A 22,335-nucleotide genomic window follows, 5' to 3' on the forward strand; every position below is an offset into this window, starting at 1 on the left:
TCATGGTAATTTCGTTTGCCCTAGAACTTAGAAACTGTAAACTTGATTCCCAAAGACCCCGCCCCTTTTACGGACGGCAACGTGTACTAACAGTGCGCCCTCTATTGTTGAGATTTAACTTAATACACGACACCCCGGAACCCCCGGAACGTAACTTGATGGTCTGTTTTTGACAGTTGATCTCAAAAGTACTTATCCTATTCACATAACGTCACAAAAGTTCGACACATGGCCTTTCAGTGTTTCATATGGTAAATATAGTTGTACCAATATTTCCGTTGTTTTATCTTTGTTATTAGCGTTGTTTAGGTTTAAAACGTGTGTAGTTTTGTGTGTCCAGATTCCGGACGTAATTAATGCATCATAAAAAAACGAAGTGGCTATCGTTACGGCAGCCGTTGTTTAGCGCCCTCTACGATACTTTTTTGATACGCACGCAGGTATATAATTATTTGTTTCCCCACGTTTCAGCGAGCAGTGCGACAGCTCAGTCGATAGAGGGTAGGATTTTGCACAGCGAGGTTGCGGGTTCGTATCTCAGTTTTGCACTCGAATTTTTTTCCTTTTCTAACCTGAGCCTAGGCTTTGGAGGATTTTTTTCAAAAGGGAAATAAAGTCCGAATTTCATAACGTTTAAATTCACTTTTTTCCTTCTAATTTTATATTTTCTTCTCATGTTTTTATAAAAGTTGCAGTCTACCGTAACGATAGAAAATGGGAAATGCGTTACGGCTGCCGTAACAATATAGCCACTGCGCAAAAAAGGGGAAGCAAAAAAAGTATTACAAATTACAATAAGCAACATAGGCCTAGGCCTACCCTTTGACTGAGACTTAAATTTGAAGAAAACATCTGGTAGGCCTAGTGGTAACCTAGTCCCATAAAAAAAATCTCCCTTTGTTCAGTGAAAAGAACACAATTTCGCATAGGCCCCCTACAGAGTTTTAAAAACTGATGGGAGTGATTTTGTGAGACAGCAGTGAAGAAGATGTGCTGTGGCTACAGGTGCTAACAAGGTCAAATTCAATGGGATAATGATATATTTTATATTTTTCCTTTGATTATTTGCAGAGTTTCAGTTTTTTTTAGATACACCCATGCTGTGTTCCTGCCACAATGATTCTACCGGTTAACTCTCATCAGCTCCATTCATGATGCCAACACAAAGCCGCGACACAGAACAAACCATGATGACGTGCAGTGCCTTATTCACCATCTTAATTCTCCTCTTCAACATCTCTGTCTTCCTTTTATCCAACGGCAAACAGTTTAATTGGTTTGCACCACGCTCAGGGCAATATGATAAACGTTTTGGTGTGTTCACGGAGGCTGAACGACAACAAAGATTGGAAGACGTCAGGAGAATGTTTTATTACGGTTATGATAACTACATGAACCATGCATTTCCATTGGACGAATTGGATCCCATACACTGCAGAGGTAGGGGACCAGACTACAATAATCCGTGAGTATGGTAGCAATGGATACCAGACCAGTAACGTACATTGTAATTACATTACTTCTTTGACTATGGACTACTAGTTACTGGCCTTTATAGAAATATTGTGAGTGATACTCATTTTATTAAAATATCTAAAGAGAAAAAGATCTAATATTCAAATAGTCAAATAAGTATGTGGGTTGCAAAAAATGAATACATGTAGTTTCATTGCAGTACCTGCTGCTTTATCATTTGAGCCAGCCAGCCAACCCTGGCAAGCTCAGTGGTCGAGTGGTAAGACGTCTGCTCTAGAAAGCAAGAGGTCATGGGTGCGAGTCCCACCCGAGTGATTTTTCTCACAATCACTGGGGTGAAAACTGAGTATACAGTGTTTATAAAAATAAATAATAATAAAACCATTCTTATTTAGGGTATTTCACCCTGAGGTCCCTATAGGATTAAAATTGCATCGGTGAAGGGGAAAACCCAATTTTGAATGAAATTCTTCATGTTTTGTATTTTGTTCAATATCACTACGTCCCCTTTATATCAGTCACTATTGAGAAAGCCAATTGGTTTCAGTTCAACTAAAACAAAACATCTTAAAATTTTCAGAACTCCTCAACATGATTTATGGAACTGTTGCGATCATTTGAGTCTAAACGTTTTATAGTTCAATCAGATATGACATCTTTTTGTCTTTTTTTGGTCATTTCTAGCTCAAACTTAAACATTAATGATGTTCTTGGAGGATACTCACTGACGTTGATCGACGTTTTAGACACACTTGCAGTAAGTACATTCAAGAATGTCTTTTGAATTCAGATATACTGTGAGGCCCCATGCCAAAACCAGGCTGTTCCCAAGTTGGAAAATTGTATTCAACTGATGCAAGTGTGTATGAAAAGCTCCCCCCTCTATCTTTCTTTATAATAATTTCTTTATCAAACTAATTACGAAACTTCAGACTAAAAAAGTGTAGAATAAAAACTTGATTTTTGTAAGCTGGCAACTTTGTGAGTCCTAAGAAAGAGGTGGTTCTGTGGTTGATGTTTACACCTCTGGTTCTTCCCAGCACAAAATTTCAATTATAAATCTAAGATTGTATTTATAAACAAAAAAATGTGCAGAAGATATTTTGGGCTTTACTTTTAAACATTGCAAACAGTATGCCACTGATGTCAAAAAGTTTTATCAGAGCAAAAATATGAGTAACTTTTATCACCCCGTGATTAGCTTGAGTACCAAAAGTTACTTGAGGGCAGTATCAATCTGGGTATATGTAAGAGTTTAACTTTGGTTTGTATTTGAGGGGAACATGTACTGCCTCAGCATGTCTAAGTAGCAAATAAGTGTTTGTTTTTGATTGCAAAATGTGCACTAATCAGTTTTATTAGGCTTGTTTCTGATGCTAAGTATCATTTGATTGGTGTTTAATTTAACAGATAATCGGTAACAGCAGTGAGTTCAAGCGAGCTGTTAGTCTAGTCATAGATAATGTGACTTTCAACCAGAATAGCACAGTGCAAGTATTTGAGTCTACAATAAGGTGAGACATACATGTATGATCTGCAAACTTTATAGCTATGATGAACATAATGGGGTCCACAAACGATTGTTCCGCTAAAAACATCGCTATGGTGGTTGTTTGTCAGAGCACTTTGCTCTGCATTACTGTACATGAAATGTTGGAGCCAAAGAGATCGTTTGTTATAACCAGGTCATTGTTATAGTGATGTTCATTTAAACATCATCTGGTGCTTGAAATCTGTGCTATAGAATTCTGTACTACATAAACTATACAAAATCTGTTTGGTTTGGCTGTCATATGGTATCTGAGAGAAATATTACCATAGTTAACAGAACAATGAAACGTTTATCCAGATTTGAAATAAAACGTACATAAACCCAATCTTCCTAGGCAGTTTGCCCGTTTGCTAGGAACCTTCCTTAATCGTCCAAAATCTTCCTCTTAGAGGAAAACCCAAAGGTACATTCATGTACTTGACTGTCAAGGAGCATCAAGTCAGAAATGTACACATTTGCTTGTCTTGTACCTCCTCAATCCTACCAAATCTTCAAAAAGCTCCTGGTGAATTTGTGAGAGATCTTGGAAAGTTGAAGGTAGAAAATGTTATTGTGAATAATAGTGATAATTTCCAACCAACTTACGTTTCTCCTAGTAACCCCCAAGCTGACGTCATACCTGATTTCTATTGTTTCTTCAGAGTCATGGGAGGATTACTATCTGCCCATCTATTAATCACTGATCCATACCAACCCTACGGTGATCTCTACCCTGAGGATTACGATGGTCAATTGCTTGATTTAGCTCATGATTTGGCTGTCAGGCTACTACCAGCCTTTGAGAATACATCCACATCCATTCCACATCCAAGGGTAGGTAGCAGAAGATCAGTTACAGAAGCACACATTGAAAGACCCCTCTCAAAATTGCAACTGTACACAATGTGTCCTAACCTCCAATCTTTGACAGTATGAACTTTGGAGATTTTTGTAATTTTTGTTTTTGTTTTTTTGTTTTTGTTTATAGTTCACAGCACTGCAGGACTCCAGAGGTTAAAATGTCACCTCTGATTTTGTGGATTCTACTGGTACTGTTAAGCAATCAGTAGATGCAATGGTTTAGGACAGACTTCTGAATTCTATCAATAATTGGCTTACGGATCCTTGGTTCTTGAGTTTGGTGTCTCAGGTTCCTCTAATCCAAGTTTGGTCTTTTACATCCTCAGGTTAATCCATGTGATGGAGTTCCTGTTGAAGGCATCCAGGAAGCATGTACTGCAGGAGCAGGAGCCTTGGTTCTTGAGTTTGGTGTCTCAGGTCCTCTAATCCAAGTTTGATCCTTTCATCCTCAGGTTAATCTATGTGATGGAGTTCCTGATGATGGCATCCAGGAAGCATGTACTGCAGGAGCAGGATCCTTGGTTCTTGAGTTTGGTGTCTCAGGTTCCTCTAATCCAAGTTTGGTCTTTTACATCCTCAGGTTAATCCATGTGATGGAGTTCCTGTTGAAGGCATCCAGGAAGCATGTACTGCAGGAGCAGGAGCCTTGGTTCTTGAGTTTGGTGTCTCAGGTCCTCTAATCCAAGTTTGATCCTTTCATCCTCAGGTTAATCTATGTGATGGAGTTCCTGATGATGGCATCCAGGAAGCATGTACTGCAGGAGCAGGATCCTTGGTTCTTGAGTTTGGTGTCTCAGGTTTTCTAATCCAAGTTTGATCCTTGTCATCCTCAGGTTAATCTATGTGATGGAGTTCCTGATGATGGCATCCAGGAAGCATGTACTGCAGGAGCAGGATCCTTGGTTCTTGAGTTTGGTGTCTCAGGTTCTCTAATCCAAGTTTGATCCTTGTCATCCTCAGGTTAATCTATGTGATGGAGTTCCTGATGATGGCATCCAGGAAGCATGTACTGCAGGAGCAGGATCCTTGGTTCTTGAGTTTGGTGTCTCAGGTTCTCTAATCCAAGTTTGATCCTTTTCATCCTCGGGTTAATCTATGTGATGGAGTTCCTGATGATGGCATCCAGGAAGCATGTACTGCAGGAGCAGGATCCTTGGTTCTTGAGTTTGGTGTCTCAGGTTCCTCTAATCCAAGTTTGATCCTTTTCATCCTCAGGTTAATCTATGTGATGGAGTTCCTGATGATGGCATCCAGGAAGCATGTACTGCAGGAGCAGGATCCTTGGTTCTTGAGTTTGGTCTCCTGGGTCAGCTAGTGGATGATCCAATGTTTGAGCGAGTTGCTAGAAGAGCCATGGATTCGCTGTTTATCAGACGATCAAACACAACAGGATTGCTTGGTAAGTCATGGATGAGAATAAGCCCATCAAAATAAATCAACAAATAAAATGGATAATGAAAATTGTTGGTTCTGACTACATATTTCACACCTTTTAATGTATACATTTTTTGAACATGACTATCAAATTGTAGGAGCTGCTGTCTGAACATTAAAACAGGCTGCTGTTAAAAAGTAAATAAAAGCTACGATTGTGTTAAAGATTTAAGGATATAACTCCACGTTCTGAAATGTATGTACTTTTTGTTTGTACAGGAAATGTGATCAACATTGAGACGGGGGAATGGGTGGGAATTCAGAGTGGCCTAGGAGCAGGAGCTGACTCCTATTATGAATACTTACTGAAGGTAAGCAATCTACAATCAGGCCTGTCAGTGAATTGAGACGGGTGAATGGGTTGGAATTCAGAGTGGCCTAGGAGCAGGAGCTGACTCCTATTATGAATACTTACTGAAGGTAAGCAATCTACAATCAGGCCTGTCAGTGAATTGAGACTGGTGAATGGGTGGGAATTCAGAGTGGCCTAGGAGCAGGAGCTGACTCCTATTATGAATACTTACTGAAGGTAAGTAATCTACAATCAGGCCTGTCAGTGAATTGAGACGGGTGAATGGATTGGAATTCAGAGTGGCCTAGGAGCAGGAGCTGACTCCTATTATGAGTACTTACTGAAGGTATTATGCTCAGGCTTGTCAATTTTTCAGCATGGAATAGTATGACATCTGGGGCCTGTAAAGTTCATTTGTGTCTTCATTTCAGGATTGTCATTTATTATTTTCTTTGTATTTTTAGTCTTTCATAATGTTTGGTGAAGAACAAGATTTACAGACGTTCAATGAGATTTACAGCAGTGTCAAAAAACACATGAGGAAAGGGTGAGTAATCCAGGACATTATTGTTCTTTTCTAAAGTTTTGGCAGGAACTTTCTAAAGCTGCTCTCCATGTGGATGTCCTGTTAAGCAACATGGTGCAAGATTCTCTTGTCTATGGACTACAGTAGATCAATTCACTCACTTGACACGATAATTCTTGGGATATGTTGGAAGATTGTTTGGTTGCCTTTGGTGATTCATTGAAACAAGTTAAGCCCATGCATGACTTGTGACAGTGTTCTCACTGAAGTAGACTGTGATAAAGGCATTGCCTCATTATTGTTCATCCCATACTTTTCAGCTAGACTTGTTAGTGAACTTTTAATGTACTTGTGACTGGATGGGACAACAGCTTTGACTTTGTAATCGTTGTCATTTTCTTGTCATTTTCTTGTCTCGGTTTATTCAGGAGAGAATTCTGTACCAGTGGTGAAGGTCCTGTGCCCATCTACGTCAACGTTAACATGAAGGACGGACGCACAATCAACTCCTGGATGGATGCATTGCAAGCAGCCTTTGCTGGAGTTCAGGTTATGGTCCTAGTAGGATATACTCCAACAATGATTGACATGAATGATTGTGCCTAGTCTGTTGGGTCTTCAAAACACTAGCTTTGTCTATAAATGGCGTTTTCATTATACCTCTACATTGGAATCATTTTAAAGTAAACCTGTAATGTCCAAACCGAATATTTGAAGAAGAAAAAACATGGACTGATAATAAGCGCGAGTCTCCAAAGTCATGGGCCTGAGAAATCTCCTAAAACCGCAGGTGGAGATGTAGCCGCAGTTTGGAAGAATCCTTTGTTAAACCAGGGACATTCTAACGCATTGCTGATGGCGCATGTCGCTCACATGAAGACGCTATGGGTTTCTGCACAGTCAGAATAAAATAAGTTGTGTGTAGTTTGTACCATGTACCTGTGTGAACCAGTATGCGCAGGCAGTGTGCCCCTCCCACTGGGGCCTTCCGAAGGGGTCAAAAAGTGCCATCTAGTGTTTGTGCAAGGAGTTGATAACGCTAGGACATTTTATCTTGGAGCTTCCCGAACCCTTTGAACCTAGCCCTCATATCAATGTATCATTGTCATTTCATGCAAACACCTGATAAGATACACCAGGTGATTTAGATGAAGTCATATGCTCCCATGCTTTATATGATGACAGCCAGCAGTATTATGACAAGATATTGCCTGTATTTTGATTCTGTCTTGTTTCAGGTCTTAGCTGGTGATTTAGATGAAGCCATTTGCTCTCATGCTTTATGCTATGACAGCCAGAAGTATGGGACAATTGAAACCCCATAGATCTGGCCCCCACCATTTCCCTGATACCCCCCCCCCCTTGTTTTATGATAAGATATTGCCTGTATTTTGATTCTGTCTACTTTCAGGTCTTAGCAGGTGATTTAGATGAAGCCATATGCTCCCATGCCATATATTACGCCATCTGGAGGAAGTATGGAGCAATTCCTGAGAGATTTAACTGGCACACCAAGCAACCAGACGTCTTATTCTATCCACTACGACCTGAACTTGTAGAATCTACCTACCTACTATATCAGGTCAGCTGCTGTCATTTCTGCCTTCCAACAAAATGTACCCCACTTTTTTAATTGAGCAATTATTCTTTTCCATCCAGTAATCGTTCCTTTTAATAGGTTTTCATTTAATATGAGCAACTGATTGTTTTTATTGTTTTTGTTTACTTTAAAACAAAAATTGTGTCAACAACAGAAGTTTCAAAACCAGTAATTAAATCACCTTTTCAGAAATTTGCCTCGAAATTATTTTTACCATCCACTTTTTTTTTCCCGTCCCACATTTAAAAGGGTATAATGAGTGGAATTATGATTTTTAGCATTGCAATGTTTGTGCGCATGCCCCATTGCCTTCATTTTCATAAGTGAGTTTTGATAGTTGAACTGGGATATGCAACCAAATAACCAACAGTTTGATCATCAAATCAATCCTGTACTGGTGTCAGCATTGAGTTGGAACTTCCCAGGTTTGTCTCTTTCCTCCCTTCAAAAGTTTTTCAATGTGTATCTTATTTTGAGTTAATTGAGAAATTCTGGGTTTTATCTTTTAGGCTACACGGAATCCGTTTTATCTTCACGTTGGAAGCGACATTCTGGAAAGCTTGGAAATGTACACAAAAGCGAGGTAAGTCTGTCAGCGTGTTCTTCAAGGCCCGATACTATGAATGTAGGTTCCCATCCTTACTTACTGTTGTTGAAACGCTTCATTTGACCATATTGCGTAGTAGTTAGCTTAAAGCTTTGACTGTAATAACAGCTAAGAAGTGGTGACAACATTAAATGTAAGACCCAGAGAAGCATCAATGTGTGCTTCTGTAAACATTCTCTCTTTATACTGTTTCCCAAATTCTAATAATCAAGTTGGATTGATGTTCTTTCTTTCTTTCTATTAGCTGTGGCTATGCAACCCTTCATAACGTCATCACAAAAACCAAGGAAGATCGGATGGAGAGTTTCTTCCTCAGTGAAACCTGCAAATATTTGTTTCTGGTAAGACAATCTAACAAACTATTCTAGTGTCACAAGCCAGATTGCTGACAAGAGGAGAAGAGAGAGAGAAGTTGAGAAATGTCGTCAGAGCTTACATTTCAGTGAGGTGTTTGTGTCTCCTCTAGCTTTCCCCGTGTTTAGGGGTTTATGATCAGACACCTCGGGTAGTCGGTTAAACTTGGTATATTTGATGACACTATTGTTGGCTTTCATGAATAAACATTGCATTCATTGCCAGCAATTGCAATACTCAAGTACTTTATCAAACTGGCCAGCCGTCACAGGAAACTGTGATAATGAAGTGGTTCTGACACCTGCTCTAGTAAACAGCAGGTCATGGGTTCCAATCCAGCCTGTGCAAGCTTCCAGTGTTCCCCCAATCCATCCATTTCTGAAAATGACAGTAAAGGCAAATGTTGAATATTACAAGTAAAGTTTTTTGTTCGTTTTGTTTTTGTTTTTGTTTATCTTCAGTTGTTCGACAGTGACAATCACGTGAATCGAGCAGCTTCCAAGTACATCTTTACTACAGAAGGTCATCTGTTTCCAATCTCAGGGAAGTATCGTACTAAGCCCTGGTGGGTGATGGATGACGACAAACCATTAGCAGACATCAGAGTGCATGGTGATTGCTGCAATCAACTGCCTTATAATCAGACTCTAACTGAGGTGAGCAAACAGTCTATAAAATGCAGAATGTAAACTGACCAAAAAATACCTGCCAAAAATATACCAGAAATAACATCAGTTTTTAAATCATATTTAATGGCAAAATTCTAAACATTACAGCATGAAAACATTTTCAGTAGTCTGTTTGTACAGTGTCAGTAGTGAACTGTTAAGATTGACATGAATTTTGGTTTTTGAGAAACACTGGAATAACATTTCTGAGAAAAAAACATGTTTAATTTGTTTAAGACAGATATGCGCAGATTCAAGTAAAAAAGGTTTCAGCTCAATAGATTATCATCTTTCAGAAATGTTTGACACTGTAATTTAATGCTTCATGTGCATTGTATATCTGTCATCTTTCACAGTGTGCCTATGTTTCTAGTGAGAGTAAACTCAAGTTACCACTAGAAGCCGTCTACTTAGAACAGATAGATCAACTGGTTGGATTATGATGAAACGCCCTATGCCAATGGTTCCTCCTAATAGCCGTCTTCCTGTGTGATGTATCTCCAAGGCCGTGTCTGAATTGATTGGCTATGACTAACAACAACACATGGGTCTATGAAAGAGGCTGTAGCCGCTTCTCATAAACATTTGTATTACTTACAGTCATAGCCACGTAGTTTGGACATAGCCATGACACAAATATCCTGAGATGGACAATGGGGCTCACTGCCTTTAATGAGCAGGTTTGAGGACAGTTAGTCGACTAGTGGTTGGTTCGTCATGTAATTTATGCCTGTCCACTAATGTGTGAGCGTTGTTTTTAGTCAGACGCTGGTCCAACATCATCACAGGACTATTTGGATCTGGCTCGCATGGCTATTGATAATTGAACTCAACAAACTGACGAATGGCTTATTTCAGGTTATGGTCTTATAAAATCATGAGTTAATTCTGTCATTTGAAAATTGATGTTATCCAGAGTGTATAATGTCGATTTATGATTCATGTATGAAACATATCTGCTGTTTTACTGCTTCTAAAGAGGTTTGATTATTACTGTATATTTTGGTCGAGTACAAATATATTTTTGTGGTGCTATTTATCATCATGATCATAAGAATAATTCCATATGCATACACATGTATTTACAAATGTTTAATTTGGTAAACTGGTCACTGCTTGTATTTCGTTGATTTACATTTAGTATTAAAGTTGCAATGAAACTGTCATGTACTTATTGTATACCTGAGTTGTCAATTTCTGGAGATTCCTGAAATCACTTTTAATGAAAATAAGTGCAGTTTTTGCCAGAATTGCTGTCCATTTTGTAAAATTCTTAACAGTATTTAACAAATTTATGTTTTATAAAAACTGAAGAATCTTCTGATATATTAATAACTCTGCCTATCTATGCCTCATATGTTATGACATATTTTCATGACACATTGTTTCTAAAGTTACAGTTCTGTATTTACTTTCTGAATGCCACTGTGAAACAGTCATTAACTTGACATTTCTGTTTTAATCTTGTATTTCCATATTTTTGTTACATATCGGCATGTTGATGATTTAATATTTTAAGGTAAAATATGACAAAAGACGAGCAAAGAAAGTTGTTTTTGAATTTATCATTTTAATGCAAAAGACATATATACATGTACATGTTTATGAGAAACAAAATGACTTGAAATGGAGGTGCATCTTGCATACAATAAGCAGCATGTTTTAGTTATAATCCAGCTCGCTATGATTATCAGGTGAATCCATTTTATATTTTATTTGTTTCAGTTACTGTGTAATTAACCTAATCAATGTTTACTTTTTGGGTTGAGAGTAAAGTAAGGCGGGCTGGTAATCCACCAATCAGTTGTTCCCCTGATGTCCTGCATTTGATGTCAGATGTGGGACATGTGCCATGACCCCAGGGTGGGGATTCTGGTTTCCTGTTGGTTGCACATGCAATGGTTTCTTGGGGATCCGCTCATAAGTCCGACGCCTCATAGGTCTGACACCTCATAAGTCCGAAATGTCGGACTTATGAGGCGTCAGACTTATTAGGCATCGGACTTACGAGGCAAAACTCTACCTCATAGGTTCGACGCGGCATAAGTCCGACGCCTCATAGCTCCGACACCTTATAAGTCTGAAACAGCGTTTGTCCATTGTTGGACCTATGAGGTGTCAGACTTGTGCGGCGTCGGACCTATGAGGCGGAATTCATTCCTCATAAGTCCAACATTTGGGACTTACGAGGCGTCGGACCTATGAGGCATCGGACTTATGATACGGCCCCGTTTCTTACACTAGTTACAATGTATGCACAGATAGTGGAGCCCTAGGGGTGGGGATTTGATCAGTCTGAAAGTGACAAGCCAATCGTATGGCTAGCTTTGGAGGAGGGGGGGGGGCCTGACAATTGATTGTTGCATAATGAAGGTATACATTCATGTAGGGATTCTATTGGTGCTTTCACTAATTAATTTCAGACAATAACTTTGAACAGAAGCAATGTCACAAACTATCCCAAAATATTACATTTTGAAAACGACTTTCAATATGTATAGCGTCTTCCCAACACCAAGAATATGAAATGAAAGGCACAAGAGGCAATTAGTTTAATTCTACAGGTATGTTCAGCAATATGGTAGCTATGTACAGGTTAAATTTCTTTATCCATTGGTGAACACATCTTCCATTTTATGAGAGTTTTAATAACACTATTTATGATTTCATACATGTGCTTCCTTACTTGTTATTACAACCATCCATGACATTTGTTTTGAATTCCTTCAACTACAGTAAAGACGCAAATGAAATTTTAATGCTAACAAGGTAATCTCTACATGCAGTGGTAAGTACAAAAATCATTATTAACTTTCCATTTCACGTTTTTACAGATACATGACAGATGTTGCCTGTAAGTGCGACTTCAACTTTGCCCATAGTTCAGACATTTTTCAGACATGCATGTTTCTGTCATTTTTCAAGATCAGAAGAGAATTCATGTTCCAAAATTCTGAAACGACTGTATTAAGACTTAAGACTTAAAAACAATCAGAATCAGCATATGTACATGTTCAACCGTCTGTAACAATCCTTCAAACGAAATACTTGTACACAATACTAACGTGACTATTTGATAGAAAACAAATGTCCTGTTTACTTTTTATTACACTTTACAGATGTGGCAAAAGCATTCGCTTCTGAATTTATTTTAACATTGTTTTGTTTTGCTGGACGTGGATGCAATAAAACAGTTCCAATCTATTTAAATTTACATCCTACAGATACTAAGTTAGTATCTTCTCCAAGATTTTATTGATTCATTTTTTGCCAGACATGGATGTGAATGATCACCTATCAGTTGACATGATCAGCGATCCATCCGACCGACCGCCCATCCCATCGTCCGTTCCATATCCAGGTAATGTCATATCCACCGGTAGTTGCTGTGATGCTGTCGAGTCTGGAGACACATTACCAGACATTCCTCGTGCCTCGGATAAACCTGAGAGTTCTGATCCGCTGCGTGACGCAGCGCTAGAGTCGGGACTGGGAGCTTCGTAGTAACCAGCAGGGACAGTCTTGGGGCGAGTAGTGCTACCATCTAGACCTTTACCTTGTAGAGTCTCAGGAGCAGTGCCTGGTGGTCTGGGGATACACAAAGGTAATAAACATTTGAATCACAATCTGGGCTCAAACTCATAGCTCTGCTAACCACAGAATTCTGCACTTACAATTACCATTCTGCGCTAAACCTGTAAGCACAGAATCCTTACTTACTGGATGTACGCATGCGCAGAAGCCAAAATTCCCTGCTAACACGTGAAATACGCATACCGTAAGCACAGAACTTTCTGCTATAGTAAGCAGGGATTTTTCGCTAACTGTAAGCAGAACCAAGAAATTGGGCCCTGATGGATGCATTTTATTTTCCAAATGCTTGAAGACTAACAGACCCAATGCATTCAGCAGTCATCTTTGTGGTACGTGTACTTGTATGTTTATTGTAATTCAGTAACAATGCATGCACAAGAGATCTACTCATGTCCATTCCCTTGGAACAAAAGGAAGAACCTCAAACATGACTGCTATGCAAAGGATCTATAGTTTGTGATGGATTTGTGCATTTTGTTTTTAATACAAGTTTTTTTGCCCTTCACAATAATTTGAAAAGAACTGAGTAATCTGTGCTGTCCGACAGACCATGAGAAAAAAAAAAGAGTCCTTAGATGATAAAAAAATTTCCTAAAAATCTTAATCTTTTCTTCACACAAAAAAGGAATATTGTCCCAAAATATCAAGACGTGGTTGAAGACTGTAAACACAGGGCTGGGTAGTTCTGATTAGAGCTCCTGAGTGGTGTTCTGGTGGTCACAGGTTCAAACCCCACTCCAGTCAATTTCATTGGTCCACCTAACATTGATACAAAGGTTGTCTGGCAAGTTCTTGCTGTGGTTTATTTCATGATCCCTACATGTACCTTGCAATTAACTGGTCCAACGGTTTAGGCTCAATCCCTGCTGCTGCTGCTCTTGCTGCACTCTTGCGACGCTCGTATGACGCTTGCTCCTGAAAAGTCCAAAATACCCAAAATTCATTGATTAAAGAATTCCCTCACGGATGCGAAAGAGGTGAAATGTAGGTCCGGGGGTCAAATTGATGACAGTAGATGTACATACCACACTAGATCTCTTAGGCTGCAGCATGGCCTTCATCCCAGGACTCATCAATTTCCGAGATATCTGTGATCCGGTGTCTGCACTCTTAACTCGATCAGACCACGTCTTCATTCCTGATGTAGATCTCAATGGCGTCACTGATCGATCTCCCATGGGAGTCTGGGAATCAGACCTTGCCTGCGTAGGGCTTGGTGAATCACTGGATGGAACCCAGTTAGAAATAGTCAGGTGCTGTGGCTCGGTCTCTCCTAAGCCTAAGTAGCCTGACACTAACTCTCGACATCGATCAAATGCCGCAGTCAAATCACCTGGTTCAACGACATAAAAAAACTTTGTTACCAATTTTGTAAGAAAAGACTTTAGAAGTCATTGCAATATCAAAAATGGAATTCTTTTTCCGTTTGCTTGTCTCCTACTTTAAATTTACAGCCAACATCGTTTCTCAACAAACTAGTAAAAGACATCGATTCATTTCCATGTGTCTTACTTACTGAAGTTTTGGTTTTCTTAAAACTTTGTCAACAGTGGACTAGTGTGAACAACAGCCATGGTTTCATTTGACAACTTATACTTAGTTCACTTCCAAGTTTGATTATAATTTCAAAATTTCATCTGTTCCAAATTTATATCTTGTGTTGGTAGATAATTACACCACTGAAACACAAGTAAATCTTAAAAAAATTATTTCCGGTAACTGATGCACAAAGAAGTGTTCTTAAAATAAATCAAAGTTGGGGAACCATTTTTTGGGGGGTTATTTCTTACTTGAATCCACAGTCATATCAAAGAATCCTGGCTTATCCTGATGGATACCACGGTAGCGCCCCATCTCCCTTACTGCTTGTTCAATGTTTTCTTGGCTAAGGTTCCCGACTGCTCTAAGCCGTGTCTCATGAGCGGCTTGGTCTAGCGGAAGCAGTAGAATGTATCGTGGTTCATAGTAGGACAACTTGAGAGAAAGGACGCCCTGTAATAGTAAGAAAACAAAAAATAAATGTTAGATTAAGGATGAACTTGCAATTATGATCTGAATCAACCCGATCCCATTGTTACAGAAACTAAATATAATTGTCACTTTCTGATAAACTTTTCAAAACCCCAACGGTGCCATAGGCTTACCACAAGTGTGTCCCAAATTGAAATTACTTTTGTTTAAGTTTAGAATAAATTTTCAAAACCTGGATGCAATTCCTTCTTTATTAATCTAACTTTGTTCTACACTGTTAGAGACTTCATTATCAGTACCTCTACTTCCATAGTCAGTATACAGGCTAACCCTTCCTTTGCTACATCTTCAATAGCTTCTTGACTGACTCCATATTGATGTCCCTCCGACTGGTACGTCAACAAGAAAACACCCTGAATATCCAACAAAACAAAGGATTGTTACCAAAGAAAACAATTTGTAATAGTCTAAAAATATAATTACACATGCTATGCAAACATTCTGAAACATAACATTGTACAAACGACCATTCGTGGGAAACAATAAAGCCATATTGTCTCAAGTGAGCAATAACAATGGGCTCCATGCGCGAACAAAAGAGGGCGCCCTTTTACCTAGCAACGACATCCCATGGTTGGGACACATACATTTCGCTGGTTGACGCGTGCCCACCTTTCCATGTGTGTGACGCACGTACACCAGGGGATTTGTACCATGCACACGCAGTGGCCGCGCTTCGCGGCAAAATATTGCAGTCAGGCAAGATGGCGTCGTTCGGTCACCCTCAACTGTGTTTTCTTTGCTTGTGAGGGGGTACTTGTGAACAATGGTTATTGTAACCATTTCATTTTCCTTCATTTCTTTACCTGTTTGATTTTGGAATCAAACGAGCCGGCAGACACAAAATGGAAGTCTTTCTTGTCCATTTCTCCTGTGTATGGAGCTCTGGTTGTGTGTGAAATCCTAAAATGAAACACAATCAAAACCCTATAAGTTTAACAACAAATTAAACTAATCAATAATTTTTAAATTCACCAATTTAACAGGTGTAAGACGGCCAAAGTCTGAGAGAACTGCGCCAAAGCATAAAATAACCTTAATACTTGAATGTGACATGAAGGTCCATTTGAGTTCACCATTATTGCCAAGTTATAACTCTCAGCTCTAGTTCCTGATGTGAGCATATTTTTTTCAGGTCTTGCATCTTCACCTTCTGCAGACATTCAGATCATCAGATACAGTCATCTTGCATCATGACCTGGCATGTCTGGCTTTTCAAGTTTCAAGACAATTCCATTGACAACTTTGAAAACTTCATCTCTTTTTTGTGTGGTCACAACAGCTCTCAAGTTCTGGTAATCTCAGAGATTTAACAATTGTGGAAGTCTCAAACTTTATCAACACATCTTTTGTTTTCGGCAAACAGTAGTTACTCATAGTGATGAAATAAACCCAGCAAAGTCATGCTTACCCATAGCCAAAATATGTAGGGAACTCAGCCACCAGTTTGTGAGCTAGTTCATGTTTGCCTGAACCCGGTGGGCCAACCAGGACAAGCATGGGGTAAGGTGTCTCCATACTGGGCAGGGTACTACAGAGACAAAACATCAAATAAAGACATCAATTATGATGAAGTTTATAATTATAGGATCTACAACACATTATGTTTGATCAAGTGTGCACAACAACTTATAACTGAAAACAATGTTCATATTGCCAAACAGCCTCTAGATGCACTTGATGTTTAGTTGATGTTACACTTGGTCAACTGCCTGATTGTTGTACTGCAGCATCTCTTGAGGATGGGCCGTATTCAGCTTGACTTTCCTTGAGGAACACTATGCTTTATATTACTTCTCATATACACACTGTTTGAGACTTGCATTCTAGTCTGATGTCAGACACAATTATCGCCAAGATTTGATAACGTAGACAGTTCAACTCAGTTACGAGCAGCTCCACATGCAAGTTATCAAAGATGGATCATTGCGGTCATTGAGAATGACTCCAGAGCTTAGTCAGTAAAACCTATTAAAAGTTGACCTCTCTAAAACGAAATTGTGAGACTAGGCTTTTGGGCTGGATGCAACTCTGCAACACCATTCTATAACAGCTGATATCTACTTGAATCGTTCATAAAATCAAGGAACGTTGGTGAATCGTTGATTGACGGTACCTGTCATAGATTCTAGCTGATCTCAAGCTAGCATACACCATACATCGTCTATGGTCCTCAGCTGCCTCTACATCCATCGGAGCATTGAACAGATTACTGGCTGATACCTACAAACAAATATCAAACACAAAACAAATACTGTTAGATTGAGTTGGTTCAGCATTACTGTGTATTTAGGTCGATATATTTAACATTATGGGCTCTGTACATGAACAGTGGCATGATACGTTCAGGAGCCTACCTTACACTGTCTTTGTCATCACTGAGGGGTGTACTTGTGCACTAAGTCAGTAACATTTTATCCACAGATTCCATCTTCATTTTGTCTCTTAAATTTTTTTTATGAATGAATTACTAAAGTTACATATGTTGGTAAATCCATCGGTAAATTGTGCAGTTTTAACTAATAAAATATCACTTTTTTCAAATGAATTGAATGTATTAGCCGAGAAACAGGTTAACCAGACATTTTGTACAAATTTTACCTTTTCTTCAGCCTCCACCTTGTGTCGATCCAACTCGGTCAGTTGTGGAAGGCAATACAACAATGACAGACGATAGTCGGCAACACCTTGGATGGGATTACGAAGGAGATTCAGGTTACGGAGTAACGAGATCTCCTGAACATGCTTGACATCATCAATGCTCTCAACCTGAGCAAAAATCACAGAAGTTACAATTCAATCATTGATCAATGCCCTGTAGAAGACACAAATACCAAATGATTTGGAGTGTAGAACAATTGAGGAATGAAACGAGAGTGAAACGTATATTCACATAGCACTTCAGAAATTAATTTACAAGTAAACTTGTAAAAATGGATTCATTGAGCCCAAACCATAACCTCTATAATTACTGAATAGTACTGAATTCAAGGTAAGCAGCTAACCTCCTTCCAAATTCTTATATTTTGTTTTCAAACAAGTCATGATTCAAAAGCACAATCTAAAAATGGATGGCAGCCCTAAGCATAAACTAGAACATTAAGGTGTTCTCAACATAAAAACTTCCAAATTTCAAGTTTTAGGATTTCAACTGCACCACAAATAGCTCAAATTTAAGACACTGACAGGGAAAGAAATGAAACTATTTACATGATTATTTTCCAGGTCGATTGTTTCCAGTAGTCTGTTGGTTTCCAGTCCTTTAAGGCTACCAATGAAGTTCCCTGATACATCCAACTGCTGTAGCTGACCAAGCGATTCAATATTCTCAATTTCCTTCAAACGATTTCCTCTCTGAAACCAATAAAAAATCACATATTACGTGTAAACTCACTTCTTTGTTACAAGTACATTCTATGAGTATGAATAGATTTAAACCATTGCAAAAAGGCACAGTTTTGGCTGTTGGGAAGTATTCATTTACATCATGTACATGTTGTCTTTGTATTCGAGTCCATCACAGGTCCCTGCAAGTCCATCACAAGTCATCCATTCTCAATTCAACTCACAAGCTATTCAAATGAGCTTTGACAAAGGCATTCCTTTTTTTACTGTTCATCCCCTGTTACTTGTGACTGGACTTGTGAAAGGACTTGTGATTTACTTGTGATGACTTGACTACAACAAGCAGATTACACCACAAATCCTTGGCACAGATTACATGGACTAATATCAACATCCATTGCTTCATTTTGATATGAACAGAGAAAAGAGGAATAAACAGTCAGCACATAACCTCTTTAATTGTGTTTTTGTCAATTTTGTCAACATTTTTATTTTTCCAACTATTTTGTTATCTGTTGCTTTTCTCAGCACTTTTAAGGTCAGTGGCATTTTTTATTGCATTCTGCATTTTGTTTGTTGAAGTCAAATTATTAATAAACAAGAGTAAACAAAGTAGAATAAACAACATACTACAGCATGCACTTACCAGGTTCAGATATTTGAGTGGAAGTGCTTGCAGGTTTTCAATCTTCTCGATACGATTGTGTGCAACACTGAGGTAGGATAGAGACTTACATGCTTGAAGTCCATCCAGACTGCTTATCTTATTGTCTGAGAAATGAACTCATTAAGGCATATAATCAAGAAACAAAAATGTATTAATTTTGTATGAACTGATTTTTAATGACACATATTACAGGACTTAGTTTTTAAAATCATGGAAATATTTGTTGAAATCTCTCTTTCTTTCGTTGTAGTTGTCACAACAGCATTTTGGGCCATTGGTGTTAAAATCAGATTTGATTATGAAGTTGAACACAGAAATCAGGTGATTGGGAGTCAGGTTGGTGTAGTGGTACTTTCCTGGCCTTCCACCGCTGTGATCCGGGTTCAAATCCTGCCTGTGCCAATATGTGGATTGGGTTTTCAGTCCCTGCCTGATTCCGTGGGTTTTCCTCAGAATATTCTTCTGGGGTTTTCCTCCCACCTCTAAAACTGTAATTTCTTCTCATTGTCTCCTCTCTACAGGTTTCTTCAGGCTTGCGAGCTTACAGTGCCTAGGGCGCTCTTGAGGATTCCTTGGTTTTATTACAAGAAATAAAATAATAATAATAATAATAAAATTAACTGGAGCAGAATTTGAACCTGTGACCTACCAAACACTGTACACCTACCAACTGAGCTTTCCAGCCTTTCCCTTTTCCCTATCCAGTCTTTCCCAATTTGTCAAAGTTTTTATTCGGAAACCATATACCCATTATGCCATGTAGCTGTACGTGGCATAACTGGTGTTCGGGTGTTCTGGAGGTAAATCCTACTCCAGTGAATTTCTTTGTTCAACTTTTTGCACCTAGTCAGTTCCCCTTTGTGGTTTATACGCAGATCAAATTTTAATACAATAACAAAAGGATACTGTCGATGACCAGCTTAGTGATTGTGCGGTGCTCAGTGAAGTCATTCAAATCCTCAATGTTATTGAACGACAAATCCACTTCCTGGAAAACAAAATATAATAACACCAAACACATTTACATGAATGTTTCCTTTCACCAAAAATTCAGAAACAAACTGCTAGTACAACTGAAAATTAAATGCATTACATGTAAAGTGCACTCACATATGAAAAACCAATATTAATTTTGCTAAAAGCTGTGTTGACCTAAGAAACTAAACTGAAGAGCAAATATTGTTGCCAAAGATACCTTTAAGACCTCAAGGGACGGTGAACAATGACAATTTTTTTATGTTAACACAATTATCACTTTAAGAGTCACACAATTTCCAACGGCATAAAATGAACCCATAACATTGATTTGGGTTCAGGCTGACTACAGAACGACCTAACTTACCTTGAGATTAAGAGGCGACTTGAATGAGTTGAGATTACAGATCTCATTATTTGAGGCATCCAACTCCACCAAATATGGCATGAAACTCAAAACACTCAAATCTGAAGAAAAAAAACAATAAAGGAAAATATGTAAATCTGGAAATCAATTGTGGAAAATGTACATACGTATTAAACTTTTAATTTTAAATTTGAAGACGTTTGTTAAGTTCTACAAAATGTATGTGGAAATTCCCTTGTAATTTCAAATGGTACAATACACTCCATCTGAATGTCAACGGAAAATACTCAGCAACTTTATTCCCCTGTATTTACAACAAGTAGGATGTGGGAAAAACAATACTATGCATTGAGAGAAAAGTTAGTAAAATGTTTATAATAAATAAATAAATTTGAAAGCTTACCTGAAATCTTATTGTATGGGATCTCCAGTTTCTGGAGATGGGTGTAGTCTTTGAGTGTTGTAATATCCTGCAAGTTGTATCCCTAAAAGAATCAACAAAATTGTTAAAACAAATAATGAAAACTGACTCGATTGTGAGCAAAAAGACCAACCGTACTAAACATTGAGTTACCAGTAAGGTAAGAAGTAGGCAGACCAACGGTACTAAGCATTGAGTTACTCAGGTAAGGTAAGGTAAAAATTCGAGACCAACCATACTTAACATTGAGTTACCGGTAAGGTAAGGTGTAAGAAGACCAACCATACTAAACATCGAGTTACTGGTAAGGTAAGGTGTAAGCAGACCAACGGTACTAAGCTTTGAGTTACTCAGGTAAGGTAAGGCTAAACATTGAGTTACCGGTAAGGTAAGGTGTAAGAAGACCAACCATACTAAACATTGAGTTACCAGTAAGGTAAGGTGTAAGAAGACCAACCGTATTAAACATTGAGTTACCGGTAAGGTGAGACCAACCGTACTACACATTGAGTTACTCAGGTAAGGTAAGGCTAAACATTGAGTTACCGGTAAGGTAAGGTGTAAGAAGACCAGATCATTGCCTCCAGCAGTCCTCCCAAGATTAGACAATCCTTTGGCAACTGTTCTCTCGTCCAGGACACCGTCCGGTGAAAGCTGGGATGACAAGGAGAACATTGAAACTGAATTTAAAATTTTAATCTCTTTCTTTGGTACAACATGTTAAACCTTGGTTTTTGAAATTGCATATTTTTTATTTATTAACATTATTTCAATTCTAATTTCATTAGGCCCTAACATTTATTTCCATGAAAAGCAAAGTAAAACATAATGACGACAAAAAGTAGAAGATGGAGGCATGGCTTTAAAAGCCGATGCTTACAGGGCCATGCATATAATTATAGGCCTATTTTAAATGCAAAATTGTAAAAAAGGATTTCCAAGAAATTAAAGAAAAACAGACAAAGCACTAGACAGGTACAAATGAAACACAAACATTACTTTAAAATGTTAATAGAAATTGTTCACTTTGCCATGTCCGTATACTCAGCAGAATTAAACTTAAAGCCATTTAATATGCTGAATAGGACTAAAAAAACCAAAAAGTGAAAGATTAAAAAAAAAACCTAAAAATTGTTTCAAAAATTCATTCGCAAAAAGAATGAACAAAAACACTAGAAAAAATGTGTCAACTGTCGTCATAAACAAATTTTGCGGCCTACCTCCTCATCTTCAGAAGCTCCTGATTCGTCTCCGTGATCATGGATTTCAAATCGATTGTCACCATTTGGAAGATTACCATTTGGAGACACTGTTGATTCAATAAAATAAGGGGAGGCTCTTTCTAATTCGTCATTTACAGGGCCCGAATCTGGGCGAAAACAATCAACATGAGAGTCCTCCATGTTTACGTTTCCAAGGAATCAGTGTGAAGAGCGCCCTCATGCGGCTCATTCGTTCGTAAGTCGTATTCCCAGACGTCAATATTTATGATAACATTAGATAACACATTTAATCTTCTACAATGAAAAGGAAGCCTGACTGCTCCATTGAACGTACGCTTTGCGACACCCGCTTTGCATATAACA

At 38.5% G+C, this 22,335-nt stretch overlaps 2 protein-coding genes across 2 annotated transcripts; one reads left to right on the forward strand and one right to left on the reverse strand.

Moving 5' to 3' along the window:
- The first annotated feature begins 98 nt into the window (after positions 1–98).
- On the forward strand, positions 99–12,020 carry LOC119732667 (ER degradation-enhancing alpha-mannosidase-like protein 1). The gene is made up of 14 exons (XM_038206302.1): positions 99–251; positions 1,072–1,465; positions 2,161–2,233; positions 2,887–2,990; positions 3,670–3,841; positions 5,084–5,267; positions 5,522–5,613; positions 6,059–6,141; positions 6,549–6,669; positions 7,532–7,702; positions 8,230–8,303; positions 8,572–8,668; positions 9,143–9,337; positions 9,706–12,020. Exons 2-14 carry the CDS (start codon positions 1,152–1,154, stop codon positions 9,790–9,792), a joined length of 1,767 nt encoding a protein of 588 aa, XP_038062230.1. The 5' UTR covers positions 99–251; positions 1,072–1,151; the 3' UTR covers positions 9,793–12,020.
- On the reverse strand, positions 10,900–22,194 carry LOC119732662 (leucine-rich repeat and guanylate kinase domain-containing protein-like). The gene is made up of 16 exons (XM_038206294.1): positions 21,970–22,194; positions 21,296–21,403; positions 20,732–20,813; positions 20,329–20,429; positions 19,893–19,974; positions 18,966–19,090; positions 18,185–18,328; positions 17,576–17,743; positions 17,091–17,197; positions 16,386–16,505; positions 15,781–15,877; positions 15,214–15,327; positions 14,734–14,935; positions 13,969–14,276; positions 13,770–13,858; positions 10,900–12,937 (listed from the first exon to the last, which is right to left on the reverse strand). Exons 1-16 carry the CDS (start codon positions 22,150–22,152, stop codon positions 12,640–12,642), a joined length of 2,328 nt encoding a protein of 775 aa, XP_038062222.1. The 5' UTR covers positions 22,153–22,194; the 3' UTR covers positions 10,900–12,639.
- Between the last annotated feature and the right edge of the window lie 141 nt (positions 22,195–22,335).

Source organism: Patiria miniata, unplaced genomic scaffold (genome assembly GCF_015706575.1).
Source record: "Patiria miniata isolate m_02_andy unplaced genomic scaffold, ASM1570657v1 HiC_scaffold_24, whole genome shotgun sequence".
NCBI lineage: Eukaryota > Metazoa > Echinodermata > Asteroidea > Valvatida > Asterinidae > Patiria > Patiria miniata.